The sequence below is a fragment of the Nannobrachium achirus genome (genome assembly GCF_963921795.1).
Source record: "Nannobrachium achirus genome assembly, chromosome: 18".
NCBI classification, from domain to species: domain Eukaryota; kingdom Metazoa; phylum Chordata; class Actinopteri; order Myctophiformes; family Myctophidae; genus Nannobrachium; species Nannobrachium achirus.
Window position 1 is genome coordinate 45,177,503 of NC_137825.1, and position 25,303 is coordinate 45,202,805.

The 25,303-nt window shown below is 42.0% G+C and overlaps 4 protein-coding genes across 7 annotated transcripts in view; 2 read left to right on the forward strand and 2 right to left on the reverse strand.

The window, feature by feature from the left end:
* LOC308302755 (cytohesin-3-like) overlaps positions 1-25,303 on the forward strand; it is a gene marked incomplete at its 5' end in the record, with an annotated part of 171,421 nt that overhangs the window by 70,199 nt on the left and 75,919 nt on the right. The gene's annotated exons all lie outside the window — the stretch shown is intronic.
* Positions 750-12,712, reverse strand: LOC308303234 (uncharacterized protein C16orf52 homolog A-like). 3 transcript variants are annotated; one of them, XM_080747560.1, is made up of 5 exons: positions 12,411-12,712; positions 11,929-12,068; positions 11,720-11,877; positions 4,714-4,926; positions 750-3,520 (listed from the first exon to the last, which is right to left on the reverse strand). In XM_080747560.1, exons 3-5 carry the CDS (start codon positions 11,832-11,834, stop codon positions 3,336-3,338), a joined length of 513 nt encoding a protein of 170 aa, XP_080603686.1. In that variant the 5' UTR covers positions 11,835-11,877; positions 11,929-12,068; positions 12,411-12,712; the 3' UTR covers positions 750-3,335. The 3 variants fall into 3 exon arrangements, with proteins under 3 accessions (XP_080603686.1, XP_080603687.1, XP_080603688.1); XM_080747561.1 differs by having other exon boundaries at positions 11,729-12,068; XM_080747562.1 differs by lacking the exon at positions 12,411-12,712 and having other exon boundaries at positions 11,729-11,877; positions 11,929-12,025.
* uqcrc2b (ubiquinol-cytochrome c reductase core protein 2b) lies at positions 13,727-22,689 on the reverse strand. Of its 2 annotated transcripts, none has more exons than XM_080747103.1 (14): positions 22,597-22,689; positions 21,204-21,287; positions 20,565-20,714; positions 20,303-20,367; positions 20,038-20,094; positions 19,663-19,787; positions 19,390-19,487; positions 19,193-19,250; positions 18,728-18,823; positions 16,444-16,643; positions 16,119-16,199; positions 15,710-15,786; positions 15,160-15,313; positions 13,727-14,098 (listed from the first exon to the last, which is right to left on the reverse strand). In XM_080747103.1, exons 1-14 carry the CDS (start codon positions 22,627-22,629, stop codon positions 14,015-14,017), a joined length of 1,362 nt encoding a protein of 453 aa, XP_080603229.1. In that variant the 5' UTR covers positions 22,630-22,689; the 3' UTR covers positions 13,727-14,014. The 2 variants fall into 2 exon arrangements, with proteins under 2 accessions (XP_080603229.1, XP_080603228.1); XM_080747102.1 differs by lacking the exon at positions 21,204-21,287 and adding an exon at positions 21,070-21,168 and having other exon boundaries at positions 22,597-22,674.
* Positions 23,618-25,223, forward strand: LOC308303275 (NHP2-like protein 1). The gene is made up of 3 exons (XM_080747610.1): positions 23,618-23,842; positions 24,014-24,134; positions 24,746-25,223. The coding sequence occupies exons 1-3, from the start codon at positions 23,840-23,842 to the stop codon at positions 25,006-25,008; spliced, it is 387 nt and encodes a 128-aa protein (XP_080603736.1). The 5' UTR covers positions 23,618-23,839; the 3' UTR covers positions 25,009-25,223.

Genomic DNA, 25,303 nt, shown 5'->3' on the forward strand with positions numbered 1-25,303 from the left:
TAATGGACTGCAACTTTACTGTACTGTACTCTGTGCCAAATGTAATTCAAATGCTTATTGGTTTATAACTTTTTTGTTTTGAGATTGAGGTGTATTTTCTTCAGATTCTTAGTTTGTAAGATCTTATGTTCTTTGAGCTTTTTTCGATAATTGTCACTGTACTAAATATGAGTATCAATACATGTGTTCATTTGTACTGCATGCAATGGAACAGTGATGAAGACTGCTATGACACCACAAACCTAATCTAAAAAAGTTACTTTTCTATATATGTTATTCCATATAAACATTCTCATGGATTACATTGTCCTTTTCATGTGTGATGCATAAACTGTATCTACATTTAGGATCTTACAAGGCTTTGGGAGTATGTAGTGTAAATCAGTGGTTTTAAAACCATTTGAACACTTCCATTTTTACCTAACTTACGCTATACTTTCAATTTAAAATCAACTCACTGAATTGACAAATTATCAAGATGTTTCTCTGGGTTTTATTTACAGTAAAAAAGAAATTGAATTACTTCGCCTCAAAGACAGTGTTTTGAAAGAAATGCATTTTGACACCACCACTCGGAACGCATCTCATTTTTGAAACCATAAAAAATGTGGGAACTGAAGTACTCTTTGTGCTTGAGAGTACCGTTTTCATCATTAGTACTTTGTAAGAGGATACATTTTGATCAATCTTGTCCACGTTAAGAGCGAGAGGACATGCTCATCAATGTAGCTACTTACCAGCATGCCCCAATAGCAGACAATTGTTACCATGGAAACCATGGGAAGTCTAAAATGAAAAGCGGGTGTAAAAGCACCGAGCAAGGACACTGTAAGTACACTTGCAGAGAATGAGAAAAAAAAAAGTATTTGAATAGCAGCACTTTTGAGGCTGGTTGAATTTGATAGAACAGGGGTCTTCAACGTTTTCAGGCCAAGGACACCTTAGTTGAGTGAGAGATGAAGCAGGGACCCCCACAACCTTCTCATAGATTCCATATAGTTTCAGTATTTGACAGCACAATCGTCAGTGTATTTAGGATTTCATGTCAATTTGTGTTTTCAGATATTTAACCACTTGAACCGTGAATACCTAATAAACTTGACCTTTGACTCTGTACTTTGGCTCTTTTCCCCCTCTTTACCAAAGCTCTTTGCCAAAAATAGCCTTGTGCTGCGAGGCGTTGTGAGCTTGTAGATCGTCTATTTTCAGCTAAAGTTCTCAGAATATGGACACTAGGGTTCAAGTAGTTAATATAAAAAAGGAGAAAAACAAAACGTTTTATCACTCAAAGATTTGGAGGACCCCCCTGTAGTAACTCTGAGGATCCCCTAGGGGTCCCGGACCCCCTGTTGAAGACCCATGTGATAGAAGGTCAGAGGCAGGAAGCATATTGAATATTGGCTTTTGACAACAACAGGAGGGAGAGGGGTGTATTGTGAACCTCTGCAAACAACATTGGTCTCTGGTCTTGCTGTTACCTTTGTGCCGTCTGTACACAGATAACACACTCAACTCTCACTTTGTCACCATCACCTCGCGCAACAATAAAAACTTTTCTATCAGGTTTCCATGGCAACTTTTAATATCCTGTGAGTACTTTAGTGCAATATACCTCACAGATCCCTCACATGATGGAAGTGGATGGAAATATCAGGCAGCAGCTTAGCTGAGAAGAACGATGGTGGAAAAAGAAGCGAGAACTAAAGGAGAACATTTGTTTTAGTGTAACTGTAACTACTGCTCCAGAGCACCACATGACCTTAAACGTCTACCAACTCTCCTCTGAAAAGGTCATCTGTTCAATGGTGGTGGTACTTCACCTTAGGAGTGAGTTTTTACACCAGATTTACTTCAGGGGGACAAATCAATCAAGTTACACATATACAGACACTAAAGCCAATTGTCTCATTTATATCACATAATGGTGTGAATTGGTTATCATCAAAACAGTCCACCTTCAGAAAGAGTTGAACTAACGAGTGAAATGGTTCTCCGTAATGATCAATGAATGATCACAGTGCTTCTAAGAATAACTCAGTTCCATTTTTCTGTTGCCATATACAGAAACTGGGCAACAAATTACCTGTATAAACATAGAAGACATCTGATAGATTTATGGACCTCTTTGATGCAGTGCATAATTATCATTTCCAATATAATAAACCAATGCGGCGAATTAACACATTTGCCACACAAAAGGGGATTACAACTGAAACTTCACCTCAAGTAGAGCATTTACCTGCTGTTGTGTTTACTGGCTCCAATATTGATTGACTTAAGAGTTCAGACACTATCCTAGAGAGAACAGCTTCATGTCCTACTGTACATGTTACCCAGAGATTAACATATACAATGTTTTTTTTCCTCCTCCATTTACTGGCCCCTCTTTCTGCATGATCCTCATATTAACATAAACAGTTTCCTGAAAGCATAACCTTGTCAGACCCCAAGAAATCTGACAGATTAATGTAAAATGACATTCTGTGACATGTGGTCTTCTCTTACAAAGACAGAACAGTCAGGAGTCATTGAGATACTGTAGTGCAGGGGTCTTCAACGTTTTCAGGCCACGGACACCATAGTTGAGAGAGAGATGAAGCAGGGACCCCCATAACCTTTTCATAGATTCCATATAATTTCATTGTTTGACAGCACAAACATCAGTGTATTTTGGATTCATGTCAGTTTGTGTTTTCCGATATTTAACCACTTGAACCGTCAATACTTAATACATTGACCTTTCACTGTGTACTTGGTCTGCTCTTTTTCCCCCCTACAAAACCTCTTTGCCGAAAATACAATGGATTGTATCCATTGTCTCGCAGTGCGAGGCGTTGAGAGCTTGTAGATCTGCTATTTTTGGCTAAAGTTCTCCAAATATGGACACTAGGATTCAAGTGGTTAATATAAAAAAGGAATAAAGGTTTCTATCACACAAAGATGTGGAGGACCCCTTGTAGTGACTCTGAGGACCCCCTAGGGGTCCCGGACCCCCTGCTGATGACCCCTACTGTAGTGTGTACGATGGAACTGGCTTCTATTCCGATATGTCATTCCTGTGACTCTTTCCCACAGCTTCCGCTCTCTTCATCCGTCGGTTGCCCATCCATTAAATCGTTGAGGACCGCCATCCCTCTCACACCTGCCCAGTCTGAGGTTAGCGCTTACAGGTTATCCAACGGATACATACTGGGGTAACCAAGCCGCATCAGTACGTTAAGACCCCACAGAAACACCTGGTCTACGCATCGTTCTGATGATAGGCTAGCAGCCAAATGCCTCCCGCGCGCTGCACTTCTCTGAAGAACGCAAAGCGGAAACGCGGGTCCAATGTATCAGCCGGGCAAGCAGACCTTGCCTGCGAACAGCAGCCCCACTATGGTGAAGAATATCGAGAGGACAAACAGCACATAGGAGGAACCCACCACCGTGTTGTTAGGGAGCTTGTACGGCTGACCTCCCACCTCGTTGATGTAGAAGCCTATCGGGAATATGAGTGCCGCCATGCAGAATAGAACCACTGTGGACGAGAGACAGTAAGAGAGACAGAGGTGGGGAAAAAGAGATGCCGTTTGTTTTAATGTGAAACATTCTGTTTGTTATATGTACATATATACGACTATACGTATATAATATCCAATGCACACTCACATTTATACCATAACTATTACAGGTATGTCAACAATAGCGAAGAAACTCAGAAATGAACAAAATGTTATTCAATGCCTGTGTGCATGTCTCGCTCTCTGTCTTTAGAGTAGTACAAAAAAAACAGTTGCTGCTCCTCACTGCAGCTGCTAATACAGACAGGCTCCATCTCAGCTCATAAAAATAGAAACAGCTCCATCTAGGACAGCTTTCAAGCAGCCACTCAGACAGACACTGAGATGCTCATCCTTGTTAAAACCTAAAAGCTTTTATTTTTTTACTGAAATGATGAGCATGCATACATGCATCACCAAATGTTAACATCAAATGTACACTAGGGCTGCAAAATATGGCTTATGAATAAACATACATTGCCATTTCAGTTTCCACAATTGATAAGACTGGTCTGGCATATCAGCAATAGTAGAATTGGAATGCCTGCTATAGTTCAAAATGGTAAAGATGATGTAAAATGTGTAAATGTGTAATCCAAGTATTTTATTCCACAAATCATTAAGAATGTAAATTGTGATGAATCATATCCAGGGTCAAAATGACAAAGATATTATCATAATAGTACAGCTCAATATTGAATGATAACGTTTTAGTGGTCAGCTACTAAAGTATCTCCATTTCTAAACAAAAGCATCACTGTAAATCTCATCATTAAACAATACAGCTTGGGAATAGATTACCATTTTCTCAACCAAATTGACCAAAACCAGCAATATATTTTTTTAAATCTTCCATCATTTTGTACAGCTAGGTGTCACATTATTTAAGCATGTCATTAGTGTATGATTGCGACCGTCATTTCTGGACACTGCTCCAACAAATTCTGCCCTAAAATGACGCAAATCGGTACACAGTATGTCTACACTCATGTCATCAACATGGATCTGTCCCATTTAGCGCCACCATCAGGCCGATTTTTACATCCGACCTAACGGTCGCTTATCTCCCGATTAGGGAGTCTTACTGGTATTCAATCGTGATTCAGAGGAGGGCTGTTTGACAAATGTACACATCACCCAGGGTAGGGCAGGGAGGGGAAGGGAAACCTACTCCCAGTGAAGGCGACCCAGCGTGCGTAGCGCGTGGCCTCTCGTCGCCAGTGTGACATCACCAGCAGGCCACAGGTGACGGTGAGGGAGATGATGCCCAGGATGATGAAGAAGAGGGTGGTCACCCACTCCGGGGGGAGACTGGGGGGGATGCAGATCCGCTCCCGTCCATGGATGGTCTGGCACTGACGCACAAGACCCACCGTCAGAGAGCCTAGAACGAGAGAGAGAGAGAGTGGGGGAGAGGAATGGGTGAGGAGAGGTAAAGAGGGAGAGGTGGGAGACACCGAGAGAAAGATGGAGGAAGAGACAAAGAGAGAGATTAAGATAGTGAGAGAGACAAGGAGGGGAGGGGATGAAGAGAAAAGGAAACAACAGACACTAATTTTATAGTTTTTTACTTATTTGAACATTATTATATTCTCACTCATTACCCAGTCCTGAGCAAATACAAAAGCTTCTTGTGGACTCTTTGTTGTTTCATAATGAGTGCGGACGGTTTTGGGCCCATGACATCATTTATCAAGCATGTGGACAGCTGGGCATGTTTCTCTGTATTCCACAGAGGGAACAGAGACCTAATCACCTCCCAGATGACAAGATTTGGGCTCTGGGGCAAAGGACTGAAACAACCACAATCCAGCAGCAAACAATGGATGGATGGTTCAGGGAGCTAGGGGGACAGATGAAGGGCGAAGGGGACGGACAGACGATCTACCTCTCAATCAATGAAGGCAAACAGAGGAGCATTTTTACAATAAATGTTTTTGCTACCATTTTAGGATAGTTAGTTACAGTCATTTTTGGGCTGGACGGCCACTAAGTGGAGAGGGCCAATCCTTCCGTAGCACCGGCCCACAGAGCAGAGAGACATCACATGATTGGCCCATTGGCTTGTCTATCATCTGAATACTGGCCTAGTAGCCCAATCACAGGCTACTGTGGCCCAGGAGTCACACCCAAACGTTTAACAGCTGATATAAGCCCACAACACATCGCTGCCTCGACACGTTGTGGGCTTGTAGATCTTCTATGTTCGGTTCGCGGTTCACGCCAGTTGTGGTGGGCCGGTCTGGGCCAAGATGCAGGGCCGAATTTATGTCCCAGTCCGGCCCTGGACCAATAGAAAGGGAGCGAGAGACAATGGGAAGGAAAGAAAGAGAGAGAGAGAAGGGCCAATAATTCTATGTCGATGGCGTGCAGGAGGAGTGGAAAAGGACCAATCGGGGTTCCACGTCAGATGGTGAGTCACTGGCTGTGACAGAGACTCAAAAGTACTCTCAAAGGACTGGTCAAAGACCTCCATGCACGCACATCTTGAGTCTGTGTGTGGTCATGGTCTGTCCATCCATTATGCATCCATCCTGTATTCATTCTTGAACTTCTCACAGCTGAACAACAAACAAAACTCTCGACTGACAAACTACCAGATCATTCCTTTTCTAGTAGCTGATGACCGAGGGAATCATGATTTGTTCGTGGCAGTGGAGCAAAAAATAACCATTTGTTTTGATCAAGCAAATATAAATGATTTACAGTACAATAGGCTGCATCTGCACACACACCCTGTGTGAGACCCAGTGGAGATAAAGAAAGCATCTGCGCTCAAGGCCCCGGCTGCCTGACTACAAAGGACTCCTCACAACAGCTTTTATCATGTCATACTCATGAAAGATAATGCCCAGAGTTTTTTTTACTCTGTTTATACCTTATTCAATTTATCTTTGTTCTCACTCTTTATATTTATTTATCCACTTACCCACTTATTTTCTTGGCTATTTTGAGACACCTTGTTTATATACTTCAGAACTTCAGAGTATGACCTGTGATTATGTAAAATTCTATAAAGTAAAATACTCAATAAACAGTACGTTTAAAAAACTAAGATGAAGCCCAGAATTCTCCTCCTCTGGTTCTACCATTTTACAATTTCACCAAAACAAAGTTCCTTGCTAGTTCGTCTGACCGTCTCTTAATAGCGTTTGCTAATGTTGACGAAAGTTCCTTTTACTATTGTACTCATTGGAAGCTGTTGTGGGGAAACAAAACAAATGGAGGACTGCATTCATTGCCTTTGGGTGACTCCATGGACAGCATTTTATGAAAGAAAGGCTAAATATCCCATACATATTGATTTCTGACTTGTCATAAGAGAGTTGTTTGTTAAGCACAATCTGTGAAACGTGTTCGGTGTTCCGAGGTTGGCAGTTGTACAGTTCAATTTAAGTTCCTGAAGTATTATTCATTTTGAGAGAGTGAGAATGTAAATAGTGCTACTGTGTAACTCTCCTACAAATGTACAGTATAATTATAAGCAGCTAGAACTTGTTCACGTCTTTTAAGGGGCTAAAAACAGCACTTCCTGAGTCCCCTCCAGTCTCCCCACAGTTTCTAAACTTACAACAAAGCACCTACTTGAGTTGCAGGGTGGTTGGCGCACACACGCGCGCGACACACACACACACACACACACACACACACACACACACACACACACACACACACACACACACACACACACACACACACACACACACACACACACACACACACACACACACACACACACACACACACACACACACACACACACACACACACACACACACACACACACACACACACACACACACACACACCTGCATGACAAAGCCTCAGGGATTATTACAGAGGATAGAATGAACACAGTGTGGAAACAGCAGGTTTGCGTTAAGTGAGACAGCAATGTCACAACAGCGGCTAATGAGCTAGAGTTGTCACCATCTGTGAGACTGCCGTCTAGATGATGTCATGATGATGACTACATTACAAGAGAGAATGTGGTGAGCAACAACAAGTGCAATGTGGGATTGAACTTGAACTGGTTGTATCCTGGTCTCGGACACAGATATATTGCACGCTGATAGCTGTCACTACACCTGGGGAAAACTTAATCCATTCTATTTTAGTCCAAAATTAAACCCGGTAAGGGCAAAGAATTTACAGTGAGTGACAATGTTATCACAAGGAAAGAAGAAATCATCTACCTGGGTTGTATTATAGAGAACAATCTTTCAAGTGGAAAGAAAATGGCAAAAGTAATCAAGAAAGTCAATCAAAGAACAGGATTTTGGGGCAGGTTCTCCTTGTTGGTCAATATAAATGCTTTGAGGACACTAGCTGGAGCACTCATTCAATGTCATTTTGGTATGGTATTCTAGCACCTCAAAGACGTTTAAAGCAAAACTTCAGACCTCTCAATTTCTCAAAACAAACTCTTCAGGTTACTACTAACTAACCTCACACCTAGGACACTAACCCCTGGGCTGCTCATTATGCTAGGGTGGGATGCTCAGGGCTTTAGAGGACAGGGTACAGCAGCTTGCTATGGGCCTGGTTTTCAAGACGCTCAAGGGACCCATGTATCTGTTTGACTACTTGTGAGTGATGACCACAGGTACAACATTCAGATTTGGCACAAACATGATGGGGATGAATTCATTCTGCGTCATGCCACCAAAATGTGGAATGTCCTACCAAGAGCCATCAAGAATGTGACTCCCTACCTCCTTCAAAACTGCCATAAAAGAGCACCTGTCTGCGATTTGCAACTGGACCTAGACAAAGTCTTGGCAAAATAAATATCACCCCCCACCGTTTATCTGTAAATAATATACTTTTACAGCTCCTAGTATTGATGACCTCTTATATAGTATTGTATGTCTTTATTATGTCTTGATGAATTGAATACACAGGACCAACAATGGAAACAAGCCCTCGTGGCTTTTCGTGTTATCTTTTTAGCAGCATTGTATAACTGTACCTCTGTACCTTTTAAAGTATTCAGTGACTCAATCAATGTTAACATAGTGAGAAGAACATCACAAGTGCTCTCAGTCCTTGGGGTATACATTCAAAAATGTGCACCCAGTCCCTAACCAATTTTCAAGGATAGTGATACACGAGTTAGCCTAAAAATGTTTTATAGTTCTTCTGGGCATTTGGTTTTGGGGAGATAAAATGTTTTTCTGCAGGGTGTGGCAAATATTTTCTATCTGTTTGTTGTTCCTTTTCAGTGGTGCCTGCTGCTCCAACATTTGACCTAGTGTGTCCATATGTCCATATCAGAGCCATCTATTGGAGGCCATGTTGAAGTCTATGTAGAATACCTGGACATCCATCAGGCCAGGTATTCTACATAGACTTCAATTGGCGAATAGTGACAAAGCATTGAACCGGATGTTTACGGACCTGTAAGCAACCTACAATCCTACAATCACTTCCCTACTTCCCACCTGCGAGCACGGTGAACACAGTGTTTGATGGAGCGCCCGGCCAAGCTGGAAGCACCTCTAGACATCACAGGAAAATCCAAACTCTTCAGATTTTTTCCCCCCTTTTCTATAAATTCCTCAGACGTGGTGAGAAAGCACAACAGAACCAGTGTAGGCGAACACACCGTCTGAGCACCGCCCTGTTGGAACACCAACATACACCGATTCTGTAATGTTTTTCACTTCTAAAACAAACACCACACAAACGCCTCTAGCCAAGTCAATTTCCGTCATAATTGGGCTTAGAGAGCCTTAGTTCTCTCAAAGGAAAGGTTTTTCCTCCCCACGAGACCCAATTAAGATTCACTGCATACATCTCCATTTACAAACAACACTTCCCCTGGTCAGGTTATTACCATTAGGTTAATTAAAGTGGAACAAGAGCCTTTTAGCTTTGCATCTCTGCCTGATTTCATACTACAACATGCTGGATGGAATGGGAGGGCAGAGGCCCTACCGATAACAAATTGAATTGTGTTTAATTTTCCAGAATGAAAAGGCAGGGTGGCCGGGTCAGTAATCACACACAAACCCTTTAAGATAATTTGGTGGGTGACTGCCTGGTTTTGCAACACATTCTGCTTATCATTTACTGATTTACCTGCACGACAATTCGTGTGGTTGGCAAGTTGACACGAATGTAGTGATACACACCATTTGCTTTTGTCCATGTGCTTGGCTAGTGCGCTACTGTGAAAACTATGTGGTATCTTCTGGTATCTGAAGGATTAAGTAGATTGTATCATTTTATCCCCTTCGCGCCTGTATTTTTTCACATACCTTGAACAAGTAAACTAAACAGATGAGGAAATACAACTACAATTCAGTGTCAAACACTATTGTTAATAAGTTCCACGTGGCTATAGGTCCATAGGTCCATTCTTCCTGTCTATATTATATATCACAAGCATGGCTGACTCAAACACCCATACACACGAAACACTAAATACAATTTGTCCCAACACTTTTGTCATGTCATGTCATGTCAGTCTGTCATGCCTGGCTATGACATGAAGAAGTGACACAAAAAAGTGGAGATTTCTTCCACACTAGCTTTGTCAATGTAAAGTTAAACAGATGTTTCTCATGCCAATAAAGCTCATTTGATGTGAATTTAGTCCTTGGGTTCCCAAAAAGGCAAAGGTGCCAAGTGAAAGATGGTGGGTGACCATTCAATTGTACAATGCAAAAAATAAAAACCAACACACAAAAGACTAAAACATGCAGACTACTTGGCAACACGTTTGGAGTCACAACAACTGTCCCTCCTTGCCAGTGCTGCCTGAGGAAGAGCTTTTGTGACTCCAAGTGTGTTGAAGAGTAGTCTGCATGTTTTTAAACTTTTAGTGTGCCTTAGTAGAACACTGTAAACTAAAATATGCAAATGTCTAAGGTGTTAAGACTTTAGCATTACAGTGGACTGGTCTCCCACCTGTACTTTTGTACTTTACACCTAGAAGCGCTTAGACACAGCCTTGAAAGGGGGTCGGTGGGTCGCACAATGTGAACATACTGCATAATGACAAAAAGAAACCTTTAGCTCTGTATGCAAAACCTGAAGCATTGTCCCCAACATCAAGCAAATTGAACGTGCTAGTGAGGAGGCTCAGTAGTGTAGTTTGAGTTAAACTGGACATTCTGGAGGCGGTCGGGAGGTTGAGGACACTGGCGAAGCCCTCCCATCCCATCTATGATGAGCTAGTAGAGAGTCAACAAGGAGCACATTCGTAACTTGGGACAGTCCTTTGTGCCATGTAGCCATCAGGCTCCACAACGGAGCCTGACCAGCCCCATATGAGACCTACACTACACAGACTGTTGTGTTCTCTGGGATTACTGACCCCGGTGCACTTCAAAGAGGTTTTATTTGTCTCTCACTCATACAAGTATACTGTAGTGCAGTGAAATGTAGGTGTGATGTGCTCCACAGACTGTGCTAACCAAACACAAACAAGATGTAATAACAGGTTATAACAGTTTAAACTAAAGGGTACACATGCATGCACAATGGAGACACATTTGCCCAGGACTGCATATATTCATTGTTGATAGACTAGGCCTACACACTTTTGATTGATTGATTAACACTTTTTTCAAATAAAATAAAGACAAAAAATAAAATGGGTATTTCCACATTAAAGACAAAAAAGGGAAACACGTAGTTAAAATGAATCAATATAAATCAAACTGGGTTAAATTATTGGACAGACAGTTTGTCCAGTATATCCATTCATATATTTATTGGCGATTGATGCGGTCTATATGCATATTAGAAAGATTGTACATTTGACCTTATTTATACTAAATAGTCTATGTATGTATGTATAGAATCTTAATCATTAAGTACAGGTATACAATACATCTGCACTGGATCTGACTGAGTTAACATTAAGACTTAATGTTAACTCAGTCAGATCCAGTGCAGATGTATTGTATTTCACATGATGTTGATGCTACGATTCCCACGGCGGTTTATCTTTTTCATAGTTTACACTAAAAGTATCATACTGAAGGATGAAGCACTCATATTCATATAGGAGACAGACTCAGACAGCCCAAACAACATATTACAATTAAAATAGGTTATATGATAGCTTTGCATTTGGAATCACCGACACCATGCAATGCCAAGTCTAGGAGTTGCCAATGCAAATGATAGAGAGAATAAAGAAGGAATATAACTTGTGCCCTCACCTAACTTACCAGACGATTCCCCCGTGTTGATCCAGTCTGGATTGGCGATGCTGGCGATGGCGAACATGTCCGCAGCTAGGAAGAGGCATCCTGATATGATGGTGAGTTTATCCATAGCAGAGAGTCGTGACCGAGGACGGCGGAGCGTGTGATCTGGACTGGAGGCACAAAGGAGGTCAGTTTGTTGTTGATGTTCGCCTCGATCTCACCTCTGTCCAGCGGGAGGAGACAGGACTCTAACACAGGGATCTAGTAGTGCTGCTCGGTAGTCGGTAGTAGTTGCTCGGATCCACAACAACGTTCCAATCCTGCCCTACCGACGTCGTTTGCGGCCAGAGAGAGACGAAGTCTGTGTGTGCACCAGTGGTGGAAAAAAGTACTCACATGTTTTACTTGAATAAAAGTATCAATGCTGCAATGTAGAAATGCTCTGTTACGAGTAGAAGTCCTGGATTCAAAATGTACTCGAGTAAAAGCACCGAAGTGTTGGTCATTTTTAAATAGCCTAGGCATATAATAGGGCTAAAGACGTGGTTAATGTATGTTTTGTTATAGTATAATTTATATCTGCAAAGTAACTCAAATTGCCAAATAAATGTAGTGGACTAAAAAGCACAACATTGGCCCCTGAGATGTAGTGGAGTAGTAGTAGTACAAGTATTGGAAATTGTGTAAAGTACAAAATAAATACCTCAAAACTGTACTTCAGTGCAGTACTTGAGTAAATGTACTCAATTACTTTCCAGCACTGACCATGGCGATGGTCAGAGAGATGTGGTGGGGAGTTTTCCAGGCAAGGTGGCGAGATGGCCCGAGCCGAGGGCATTTAAACACTCCACTCCTGCTGTTTCCACGCACTTCCACACGGCCACCTACCTATAACGCATCCCACGGGTGTTCTTCGCACGGGGAACTCGACAAAACCACCCACCAGTGGTTTATTATAAGCGTCGGGTTTGATTTACCCACGATATGAACGAATTTATGCTCGCAACCTACTTGTTTCCTGACTCCGAAGCCCCCCCTCCTCATATGGAAGCTGAAAGCCCCCCGTTCCAGGCAAACATAAAGGAAAAATCGCGTTCCACGCTCACGCGGCAGAAGCTCTTTGTTGGAATGTTATTGAAAAATGTTCCCAAAAAAAATCCACTTCCACTTGCATTCCGTTATTTGTATTGGAAGAATCCTTTGTAGCCTGCGTTTCTCCACAACACAACACTGTTGTCTCTCCCCAAAAACTGACGAACCGACGCTTCTCTCTGCGTGCCTTGTAAGTAAGTACACAGCTGCTCTCTCGCGAGAAACCCCGCGAACCTCGCACAGGGCAGCAGGCGTGATTTATACGTCGTCGTACGACGATATGTCTGTCACACACATGATGATCCGCAACACTTCTGTACGACGGACGGATCAATCATTCATTGGACATCAATGAGGAGGAGCACGCTATTTCGAATACATTTGTTTTGACTAGTAGTACTGTAGTAGTACACAGACTACTGATAGACTGCAGAATAAAAATGTAATTACTGGAGTATTACACACAAGAATGTACTGCTGTTCTACTAACTTAACTATTTGATCTCTTGACTCTTTTTAATAGCCTAGTAAACTGACTCCTCCTGCCTTCTGATTCGAAAGGAGAGTCTGGTTTACAAGGCCATTCTTGTTAAGCCTTGCACAGACATTTTCAAAAATCCAGAATCAAGCCATCCTGGATCATGACCATGACCTTTGATTCTGTTTCTGTGAAAAGAAAAATTAAAACCACTAAACAAAGAGTAAATACACTCAATGTATTATATCATTAAATATACAAATGTGTGTTTTATGGTCATGATTCACCAGGATCCTGGATGGCTTGATTCTAGCTTTAAAATAATTGATATAAATATCTTTGGAAAAAGATAATGGCAGATTCTTTAGTGGAACCAGTAAACCATCATGCCCACTGCAATAGCTGAATGAAAAAGACAGTACTGCACAACACACACCTAATGTAGATAGAATTTTATTCATTAATTTACATCAACTATACAGTTCAAGTGGACAAATGAGAGGACCGTCATATTTCAACGCACCAGGGAAGGGTCCACTAAAATATAAGTACGAATAGAAACACCCACTGGTGAGGAGCTGGTGACATTTAACCTCCCTGGCTAAAAGAGCATTCTGACAGATGAGTGACCGTGTATCTCTTTCAATGGTTTGTTGAAATGGAACAGAATGTCAGACTTCTGTGTCTTGTGCCATTTAAAATGACAGGTAGAGTAGAGGGAGGCAGGAAGGAGAAGTTTAGATCTCATCAACGAAGGGTGTTTTTACAAGGTTGCCACTGGACGCCATCGATTTCTTGGTGGTCACAAACTTCTTTGCAGCCTGGAAAAGAGTAGGAATAAGGAACGGGTATTCAGCACACAAATGCAAGCAAACTACAACATTTTAATATTTACAATGCGATTACACGGCATGAAATCATACTCCGGCAGACTATTCCACTCATGGTACAACTACCTTTCTTGAATCGCTATAATGTAATCAATTTCTTGATAAACAAAAAAAATATTTAATACATCAAAAGGCCATTACAAAAACATTCGTATTCAATATGTAGTAAATGTACTTTAGTTTAGGAGTCTCTTATGTAGAAACCTTTATTGGTTTGCTGAGTGAAGGTGATGAAAATTAGTTATAAAAAAGGGTGCCAGCTGTCACTGTATACAAGATTTCCAGAAGGCTTGATAGGAAAATATGTCCATATTATAATATGATTTCTATTCTAATGTTTTATTTATAATGTTGTACATTATCCTTGCTCCAAGGCAAGGTATTCAAGCATGTTTTTGTTTCTTTTAAATCTCACCTACACAAATGAGCTATTGGTTTGTCTTTTTGGGCATTCCATCACAGATTTTATTTACTTGGATTCAGTGATATATTCTAAACTAATCCTTTTTGAAAAAAGAAAGTAAAACGCTCAAATCTATCCTGAAATAAGTGTCACCTGGTCAAACCTACCATCTTCAGCCGAGGGGCCGACTCACAAGTCAGTATCTCCAGCAAAAAGTCATGGATTGCCTGGGCTGTCACTGAAATCTGTGGTTGGTCTAAGGATCTCTATGAGTGATAAATTCATGTCTGTCACTTTTTGTTTTATCTTGGGGTGGTCCTTTACCACTTCTCAATAAATTGTGCACCCGGCGATGGTTTGACATCTCTCTAATCGGCTATCTACTGAAAGACAACGTATTCTTGAAACCCATACCTAATATTTCTTGAAAAATGTGTTTATTTATTCTACCTGCCACTTATGTTATGACAGCCACAATGGACATAAGGTGTGGACTTAATTGTATCATATCCTCGTTTGGTATTATTAACAAGTGTTATTACCTTTTAAATAAACTCAACTAAACTAAAGAGAGAGAGAGAAGGCTTACATTGGCAACATCAGTGAGGGAGACATTGTCGATGCTCTTTGTGACTGCGTCAGGAGTGAGGTAGACTCCTCCAGACAGGGCCTGGGAGCCCATAGCGTCTATTAATCCTTCAGAGGTCTCCAGAGACATCAGATACTGGGCCTTCAACTTGTTCCTGCACCAACACACATAAAACCTCCGATCAGAAGCCTAACAAACCTTCATTTATATAGCACATTTCCAAAGTGCTCCATAACGGGACACAAAGGAAAATAGCAAACACATAACACTGTAAACATGAATCAGAAATACAGATTTCTCAATGGTTGGGAGAAACACATCAACATAATGCTAAATAAAAATCAGAACCAGTCAAAGGCAAGATACAACCATGGGTTTGAATCTGTTTAAAATTGTTTCAGATAATTTCACATCGAGGGAAAGTGCTTTTGGGACCAAAACATCCAATAAATGATGTATCACACAAATCACCTAACAGCAATGTGTACTGTAGACCACATACAGCACGATGCTAAATAAATGTGTTTTTATGTGTGTGGGGTTTTCATACTTGGCCTGGGTGAGGTCAGCAGCAGTGACTGCACCATCAGCAACAGCTTTCACCTGGGCCACAGCTGCTCTGATCACCTGGAGATAAACAGGAGACCATGGACAGGTTAGTCAGCATTTGGCAATGGTTCTTCTCACTGCCAGTCCTGCAGGTTATTATTCCAACCTTCTCATCAGGGACTCATTTAGATTAGGATACCAGGCAGGCATGGAACTTGCCTTTCCAGCATATGGGTGCAAGCTAGTGAATTCATAATTGTCCGTGTCAGGAGAAGGCTATATAGTAAACTATATTTCTGTTTGATTGTGATGAATATGCAAAAAGAGTAATTTCCCTTATGTGCAAATGAGAAATAAGTTGCACATCAATGGAGACGGCCTACACTTAGTTAGAACAGTGGTATACTCACATCACCGGCTGCAGCATCTTGGCAGATTGTGTAGACTCCAAACAGACCAGAGTCTGAGTAGTTTGCATTGAAAGCAGAGACCTGCACAGAACAGACACGAAATCCATGTGGTTAACTTAAGACAACACAACAGAACGTCTTTTTATTCCGCAACCGCATATGAAAAAGAAAACTTAAATGCAACCCCATATGTTGCATTATAGATTCTCATCAAACCCATCTGGGCTGATCAGCTGATTGAAGCCCCTGGCTGTGACATTTAGCTATGCGTCAACTTCAACAGAGAGGGTAGCGTATGAAAATCCCCCAACTGCCGGCCACTCACGTCAAACGGGTCACTGGTTGCCTTGGAGACCGCCTGGATGAGTTTGCTAGTGGTGTTGGAGCCCCTCTTGATGTGGGGGCCGGCCCCCAGGATGTGCTGCAGCACGCTGAAGGCCAGGGCCTCCGGGGACCCTACTATTGCCGACTGGCTCACCACCGCACAGTGGACCAGTCCGTTGGAGTTCTGCTGACGCACCTCGCCTAGAGAGAATGCAATGGAGGAAATAGTTGAGACAGGAGACTGGTAGGTACATACATGTGCAAACCGAGACACACAGAGAGAGATAGGGAGACAGAGAAAGGGAGACCTAGAGAGAGAGACTCCATAACAAAGCCCTCACCTACAAAGAAACTCTACAGAGATGTCCCCTCAACCGACAAAAAGAAAATAAACATATCTAACACATATTGTAGTTTTCACCCAAAACCAGAGAAAACTGGAATGCTATTTGGCTCTAAACACCCAACACAATGCCAGAATACATGAGCACTTTAATTGATCCAAAACTAAGGAAAGCCTTGACTGTACACTCTGAGCAAAAGTTTATCGGTTACATAAGTGATAACCGTTAAGGAAATGTGTTTAAAAATGCGCGATTTACACAATTTTAAAAGGGAAAACACCAGTTTTTTCCTCGTAATAAAGCTCCTTATTTTCATTAAATAGTACGACAATACAACGAGGAAGAAGAAGATACGAATGTTTTCTATATTAAAGAAAAGTGTTTTTGCACTACAGTAGGATTGACATAATCACATCACGTCTGTAATGTAACACACCGTGGCTGCAACAGCAAACAGCAGCAGCGCGACTCAAGAGCCCTATATAACAAACAGATTAACTCCCAAGTCCCAAGGTGTACTGTACACGCAAATGTAATAGTATATTTTATAGTAAATAATTGCACTGCAGTGTGTCTGATTTAGCGTTCCACTCATCAGCCGAAAGCTGACGGTCAGGCTCAGACAACGTAGTTCTCTATGCGGGCGCGACTAGTGAGCTTGCAGATCCGATATAAACTTGTAATCATCAACACCACGACAATGTAACCCTATAGCAAGTTGTTTTTAAGCTCTTTTGTCCTCTTTAAAACGGGATCGACGCTGACGGGGTCCGATTTGTAAAATCCAATTGTCGCTGTTTGTTTCCATGCGTTGAGTTGTGTGTCTGTCAGCGTGTGGAAGTGTGCATGGATGTTACACCGACAATGGTTTGGTAACGAAATGTGTGACTGCATCGCATAGTTGCATTGGGTGATGATGTTACTCAGACATTGGTGTTACACATTTCGGTGCCAAACGGATGTCGGTGTATATGTGACAGCGCGCTGTCTTTTCTTTTTTTTCTTTAACACGTGTGTGAGAAGGGGGTGACGCTATCATGCTAGAGTGGAGCGAGGCGCATGCAAGCTAAGGCACGCGGCCCCTCCAAAGGACAAACGGCCGCGGCCGATTATTCGAATTTATTTTTCAAATTCGAATACCGTGCCTTCGAACGAAGCTTCGAATATTCGAATTTTTTGGGTCAGCCCTAAAAGGTTGTCGGGACTCGGGATCAGGATTCAAACCTCTTTCGCTTCCTAGAAGTGCCTTGGGTTGGCTCCCACTGTGTCAGTTTGCTCGCTACCCGTTACTTTTGCCTAACACAGTAGCCTGCCAGCCTCATCCTTCTCTCCCTGACCCACGGGAGACCTCCGTAGAGGTTCACGTTTCTGACGTGGTCTGCCCATGTGATATCAAGAGCCATTCGTATCATTCTTGTGTACGTCAGAACCTTGGCTTGAGTCCGACTAGCTTGCCACTATCATCTGCACTGCATCTTCTCAGGACCACCATAGGACCCTTGCATTGGCATTATATAATAAAGCCCCTTTTAATTGAAAGAGAGAGATGGAGAGACAGAGAAAAAGAAAGCAATATGCAATAATCCAGTGTCACTCTACTAGTCTGTGTTAAATTTGTATTAATACAAACCGAACACTTGTATGTTGGTGGTGTTGAAACTTCTTAGGAGACAATCACACAGAGATGTGTTGCTAGAAACGCATCAACAGCGAAACCATTGTGTTTCTATGATGCATCCCTGAAATGTGCTCCTACCTTGCGCTGCCTTTATCTATAGCATTCTTTAGATGCGATTAAAAGTTAGAATATTCTTTTCACCACTCCTTCCGTTTCATGCTGGTAAATGTGGTGAGAATGGTGGGACAAATTATTTTGTGCTCATCGGTAGCGGTACCTGTTGATCTAAACATGTGGTCTGTATGAGGCATCACAGTGCTCACCTCCACGGTACTGGGACATAGCCCCTGTGGTTCCAAGCCCACTGCGGATGTTAAGGAACTGCTCCCCCACCTGCCTCAGAACAGCATGGTCCACACCTGGAAGGGAAAACAAAATCTGTCATGTATTACCACCTTAAGTTGTATTTAGTAACTTCTTTTTTCTTTTCTTGTTTTAAGTTTGTCTCGCTCTGCTGTATTATGCATTGTATTGGTATGACTGCAGAGGGCCTTGCCATCTGCAGTTGTCTTACAGTTATAGCATCCATATATCTTTGTGTAACTGGCACTGAGACAAATTCCAGCAGCACTACTTAATTTGGTAGATGATTCTGTCATCACCGTCTATCAGAGGTTTGGGAGTTAGTTCATTGTTTGGCTTATTTCAGAAGCAATTGCTATTCAAGCTAAGTAATGCGTCCAACAGAGTCAGATGCTGGTAGTAGTGACAAGTTGACAACCCCTTACCAAGTCCAACGAGAGCCATTCTCGCGCTTGTGAAATTGTTCTGGACAAACTGGTGCAACTGGGGAAGAACGCAGACATTACAATGTAGGCATCACAAAGATACAAAGACATACTGAAGTACTATTGACAATGGAAGTACTATTGACAATGGAGATAAACCTACATTTATGCAGTGGTGAAGATCTAAAGCGTCTCACCTGCTCAGAATGGATGTTGCCGACCATGTGGTCTGGACAATACAGGGAGTTGGCGAGTGCGTTCTTGTAGGCAGCTGCATGCAGACTTTCGATCACACCTGGGGGAAGAGACATCAGAATATGAAGCATAGTGTTGTGATTTTACAAGGTATAAAAGCCATGTAATGCAAACATGAATTATCCTTCAATAATATGACTTTAAAACTTTTTACAGAATTTGACTGTAGAATTATTGTCAGGAAACGGAATGCTGGAGAATGAAATGACACAGACCATTCTGTGGGCTCTGGGCAGCCACGGCCTTGTCCATCTTCACCCTGGGGGTGAGATCTGACACTTCCCATGACCTGAACTCTGGTGCTGTGGTCACATTGATCAGGTACTCCATCACTGTATCACTGTAAGGAGGAACGAACATTTTACTTTACATCATAATAACTTGTTAAGCAAAATGAAAATAAGAAAAATAAAGATACACAAATTAATAAATTAATGGGAAGTACATGTACAATATGAGACTGGCTTGTCTCCTGTGAAGCTCTTGTAAAGACAGAATGCCTGGTTTGCACTTGGAACTGTATGCATTGTCTTCGAATCAAAACAATGTAATACTTTGTCAGAAAGAAAAGTCATTATCCTTGGACTCACATGTCATCCCTCAAACAGTCTACAGAGTAGACCATGTTCTCTCTGGATGCCGTCACGCTGCAGGGTGAAAACACACATACGTTAAGCTTAAGCATACGCACACATTGACAGGTTTGTGCTTGGACTTACAGTCACCATTTCATAGTCCTCAGAACAGTACTTGTGTTTATTAAACAACGTGACCCAGAGTAAAACCTTTTTTTGTTTGTTGTACATTGGTTCAAGGTGACCAGACCATATAAGTTGAGCTGAAAAACATACTAACCTCATGCTGCCTCCCACTGCCTCAACGCCACGACAGATTCTGAAGGCTGAAGCCCCTTTGGTTGTCTTGGGGAGGGGGGGGATAAAAGTGCCAACATTGGTCATTAGTCAATAAGCAGCTCGGATACAACTTGCAAAACATTCAGATTACGAAAATGTTTGTTAAATAATCAAATATTTCATTTTAAAAGTCATTTATTTACTATTCATTATTTTCCAGCAAATGTGATGAAAAACATCATGTTGTATATTAGGAAACCTACAAGGCTGGCAGCCAATCGCAGGAGGTGAGCAACCCCCAGATTTTCAGGGGTCTCATAGCGACAGCCGGCCCTGACAAACACCCCAATCTTGGAGGCAGGGGAATAGTTCTCCAAAGAAGAGATCACGAGCCCACTTGGCAGTTTGGTCACCTAGAGAGAAAGTATGTGTATTTAATGACAACTTAAGACTCTTTTCCTACAACGTCTCTATTACATTGCATGATCATTGCAATATTGTCAAGGCACTTAACCTCTCGAACAGTTAATAGTAGTATTATGGGATATAGGAATGTAACCCCAATCAAGAGAACTGTTCTGAAATTGTTAAATGGCGAAGGCATCTAGTCTAAAACACATCCCAGTCCAACACACATAGTCCTGTTTTTGAATAAGGCAGCAAAAACAGCATCCTTATTCTCAGGCCAGACACACCCAGACAACCAAACCCAACATCCCTTCCTTTCCTTTCCCGGCCCAAACCTTCTTCACTATACCCCACACATACATGGACATCCTGGGAGTTGGCAGCTCCGTGGGAGAGTTTGAGGCCAGCTAGGGGCTGTGCAAGGGACTGGTCTGTTCTGGTAGCCGCATAGCAGCGTCTCTGTGGAGAAGAGAGAGAAGTCAACACCCACTGACCTGCGCTTCCTGCAGCTCAAACTTTACATGGTCGGCGGCAGCAACCTCAACCTTACGGGCAGCCTGTGCCGCGTAAAGCCTCCTCTGAAAGAAAACATAGGATAGTTCGGTGGAACGTCATAGTAGGACTGGGCAATTAACCCGAAAATATATCGAAACCTGTTATTTTGCGCTAAAAACTGACTTATCTTGCTCATGTACGTTAATCAAAAGATGCAGAAGCAAGAGTAATTTCTTATATATCAACAAATTATTTTTCTGCGTAATTGACCAAATAAATCAGTCTGATTAACCATTTAACATGGTACTATACTTTGTTGTACAATGGTTTAATACAAAAATATTGAAAATAGCTGATCTACAAGTTCACAATACGATGATTCAGTCTTGTTTAAAGACATGTATAATATACCTAGCTTAGATGTGTAATTAAGGGTGTTTGGAGATAATGTGAGATAATATTTTATATTGACACTGTGTCAAGTGTTCAATATCAACTGTGTGGTGATAAGTAAACACCATGATGACATTTATCAGAGTAAAGTTGGCCATAAGTAACCAACCTTCCTAGAAAGTGTTATCTCCTCAGTCACAGTTCCAGGCTGAGGTCAGGAATTATTGTGTACTGTAAGTCTTTGATGGTTAATTCAAGCCCATTATGTCCTGGAAGTATAATAATACAGTCTCAAGTTCATGAGAACTGAAGTTTATCCTTCAGGCTTCACAGACAAGACTTTTCGTCTATATACAAAGCCAACCCTGTAGCTCCTTCCGCGGGCAGAGCATTGATAATCACACCATGGAATTTGTAACATGCAGAACTATGAATGCCATGATGGCATCATATTTACTTCAGTCATCCCACTCCAGTGTTGTTTTCTGAGGGCGGAAATGCAGCTGTGCACGTAACTCTGCAGTAAACTGTATGCTGAAAACAATGATCACATAAAACTACCTGTGTTATCTGTACTACAATGTTGACACCATGTGACACACTGTACAGTGTGGTAGGCAGACAGATGTCTGAGGACCTTTGACAGTGACACTGACAGTCAACAAGCCATCAAATGGTTAATATCATGACATCACGGTGGTGTTATCATATTATGGACTGTTGTTGGGTTTAAGACATAGGTTTAGGACCAAATGTACCCTGTGAATCCAGAAACATTCCATATTTCCACCTTGCGCTAGACAATAATCAAAGTTAATGTTAGATTTGAGTGAACCCGGGGTTTGAGGACAACAGTGTGTGTGACGTCTAGGTCCGTGTGTGACACCTGAGATGGTTGGGGACACGTTTAAAAGCAACGAAAACGTCAGAGTTTCGAACAACACGCGGTTGTTGGACGGAACTGTGCCGCTGTGTTAAAATGTAATGTTTATTCCTTACCGATAGTTGACTTATTCCCCGGATCCCCTTCATATCCCTTCTCTCCTTCAGCCAGGACGATAAAACAATATGGCTGACCTCAACGTCCTTCCCAGCATTCCAAGCACGCTGAAGTCTTCCTCGGCGGCTTTATTGGCAGTGGTTTGACGCGAGCGCGGGCGCCCCTCAGTGGTTCAGTGGTTGTGGACCGTACCACACCCCATAACAAACTTTTCTCACATTTCAAGGTCTCCCCTTAACTCTGACAGTGTACAAATGGAACCAAATGAACCCGTTAGGGATCATTTGGTTCCATTTGTACACTGTCAGAGTTACAGACTTGTATGGGTCAATTTAGACCCACCTAAAGGAACCCACAGTCCCTGGAATCCACTTTGAGAAACACTGCCATAACATAACTCTCAAGAAAGAGTTACAGACCTGAGAAGGGTCCATTTGGACCCTTTATTTATTACTAGTAGTGTTTTTAGTTTTGTAGCCTAGTATTTTAGCATTATTTTAACTAGGGGTAGTTGGAACGAAACTAATCCTAGGCAGTGGCAGGACATTTCGATTATAGGCTATGCATATCAAGTTACATGCAATATGAATAGGCCTTTGCATGCAACTGTGGTCCCCATGGTTTGTCTCTCTCTCTCTTAGCTAAGGCCGGGAGTTAAAAAATGTTGAAGATCTATGGTCACTGCCACTGGACCCGACTTTGAGAACCAACCACTTGTGTGGAGAAGAGTTGTACTTGTATTTAATTAAGCATTTGATAGAAATAACCAATAACAAATAATGGTCTGTCAGCTCATCTAGAGAGAATACATTAATGAAACACTGACAACCAAAAACGCACAATATATTTCATCCTGACATAAATATGGTCTATTATGACAGCTTTTCTTATTACCATATAGTTCACACTCCGGTACGGTAGAGGGCGGTACACACAAAGCCTGAGCGAGCAAACCGAATCGTCCAATAAATGAAAGGGGAAGAAGTCGGGGACCGCAATGCGCATGTGTTCCAAGAACGTTTCACACACGCGAAGAGACGACTCCACACAGTCGACTAGCATCTTCCATACACGCTCTAGAACCCGTGAAATCTACAAGAGTTGTTAAATTATTATTGTTTTTTGCGTTTCTCGCAGTATTCCAGCTTGTGTTAGTTCAACTCTCTCTCTCCAGTGAAGGCAAATAGTCCTCCGTGAAGCATTTCGCCGAGAGGACAGAACATCTTGAACACCGAAGCCGCAATGGTGAGTTGATGCTAACAAGCTAACCCATGGAACCCTGGGTTAGCTTAGCAAAGCACTGGGGGGCATTTAAAGTACTTTATCACTTTCTATTTGGGGTATTGTTCTACTATGTTTGTTGTAGACGACCATATTACTCCATTTTAAGTAAGTTGGCCTTTCTGAAACTTTCAGACTGACGCTGACGTGAATCCCAAGGCCTACCCGCTGGCCGACGCCACTCTGTCAAAGACCATCCTGGACCTCGTGCAGCAGGCGTCCAACTATAAACAACTGAGGAAGGGAGCCAATGAAGGTGAGCGATACGCTTTCATCTCATTCTCTGCATGATAGAAAACTGTTTTCCATTTTCAAAATGAAGTGCATTGATTATATAAATGAATAGCATGGCTTGATTGAAACATATGGTTTTAAAGACCTGGTGCAAAAGTTGCCATGTGGTGGCCCACAAAACAAGTTATAGTAGGAGGCAATGGTATATCAAACGAATCTGTTGACTAGATCTATCGATAACCACCAAATCCCTGTTTTGTCATGGGTGAAGTTTCATTAAGTAAGACTTTAAAAATAATAGTGAAAATGGCGCATCTGTAGCTCTATGCACTGTTGTGTGAGCGTATAAATCTGGTATTTTCACTATTTGTAAGACGTGGTTGTGCGACAAATTATAACATTTAAGTGGTTAATCGATTTTTGTATTCATATCATAAAAGTTAGTTGGGACCTAGTGTACAGCATTACTCTTGGATATCCTAAATCAGTGGTTCTCAACCTGTGGGTCAGGACCACCAGGGGGTCCCCAAATTATTTTTGGGGTTAGCTTAATGTGCAACATTATTTTCTCACTCAACAGTAAACATTACACTGTCCTAAGTAACCATGCTGGTGTCCTCTTGTGTTCCACAGCCACTAAAACCCTGAACAGAGGCATCTCCGAGTTCATTGTGATGGCTGCTGACGCAGAACCCCTGGAGATCATTCTCCATTTGCCACTGCTCTGCGAGGACAAGAACGTCCCCTACGTGTTTGTCCGCTCCAAGCAAGCCCTGGGTCGTGCTTGCGGTGTGTCGCGGCCCGTCATCGCCACTTCGGTCACCATCAAGGAGGGCTCCCAGCTCAAGCCTCAGATTCAATCTGTGCAAATGTCCATCGAAAGACTGCTTGTGTAATTGCATTACACAACGATGTAATGTCTCCTTGAAAGGGACATTAGAACGGATTACATTCTTTTTTCTTTTTAATTACTTCAAGAAATGTCCTTGAAGGGGACATTAGACAGATTATATTCTTTTTTGAATTACTTCAGACGCATTAGACAGTGGTCACTTTATCCGTTTTCAATTTATGTACTGCTGTTCTGTGAATAAAACTTTTGTTTTTGTTACATTTGTCTTGTCTACTCGCTTATTAACACATTTGAAATAAACATGGCAATTTTTAGGTGGGTATACTTAAACAACTGCT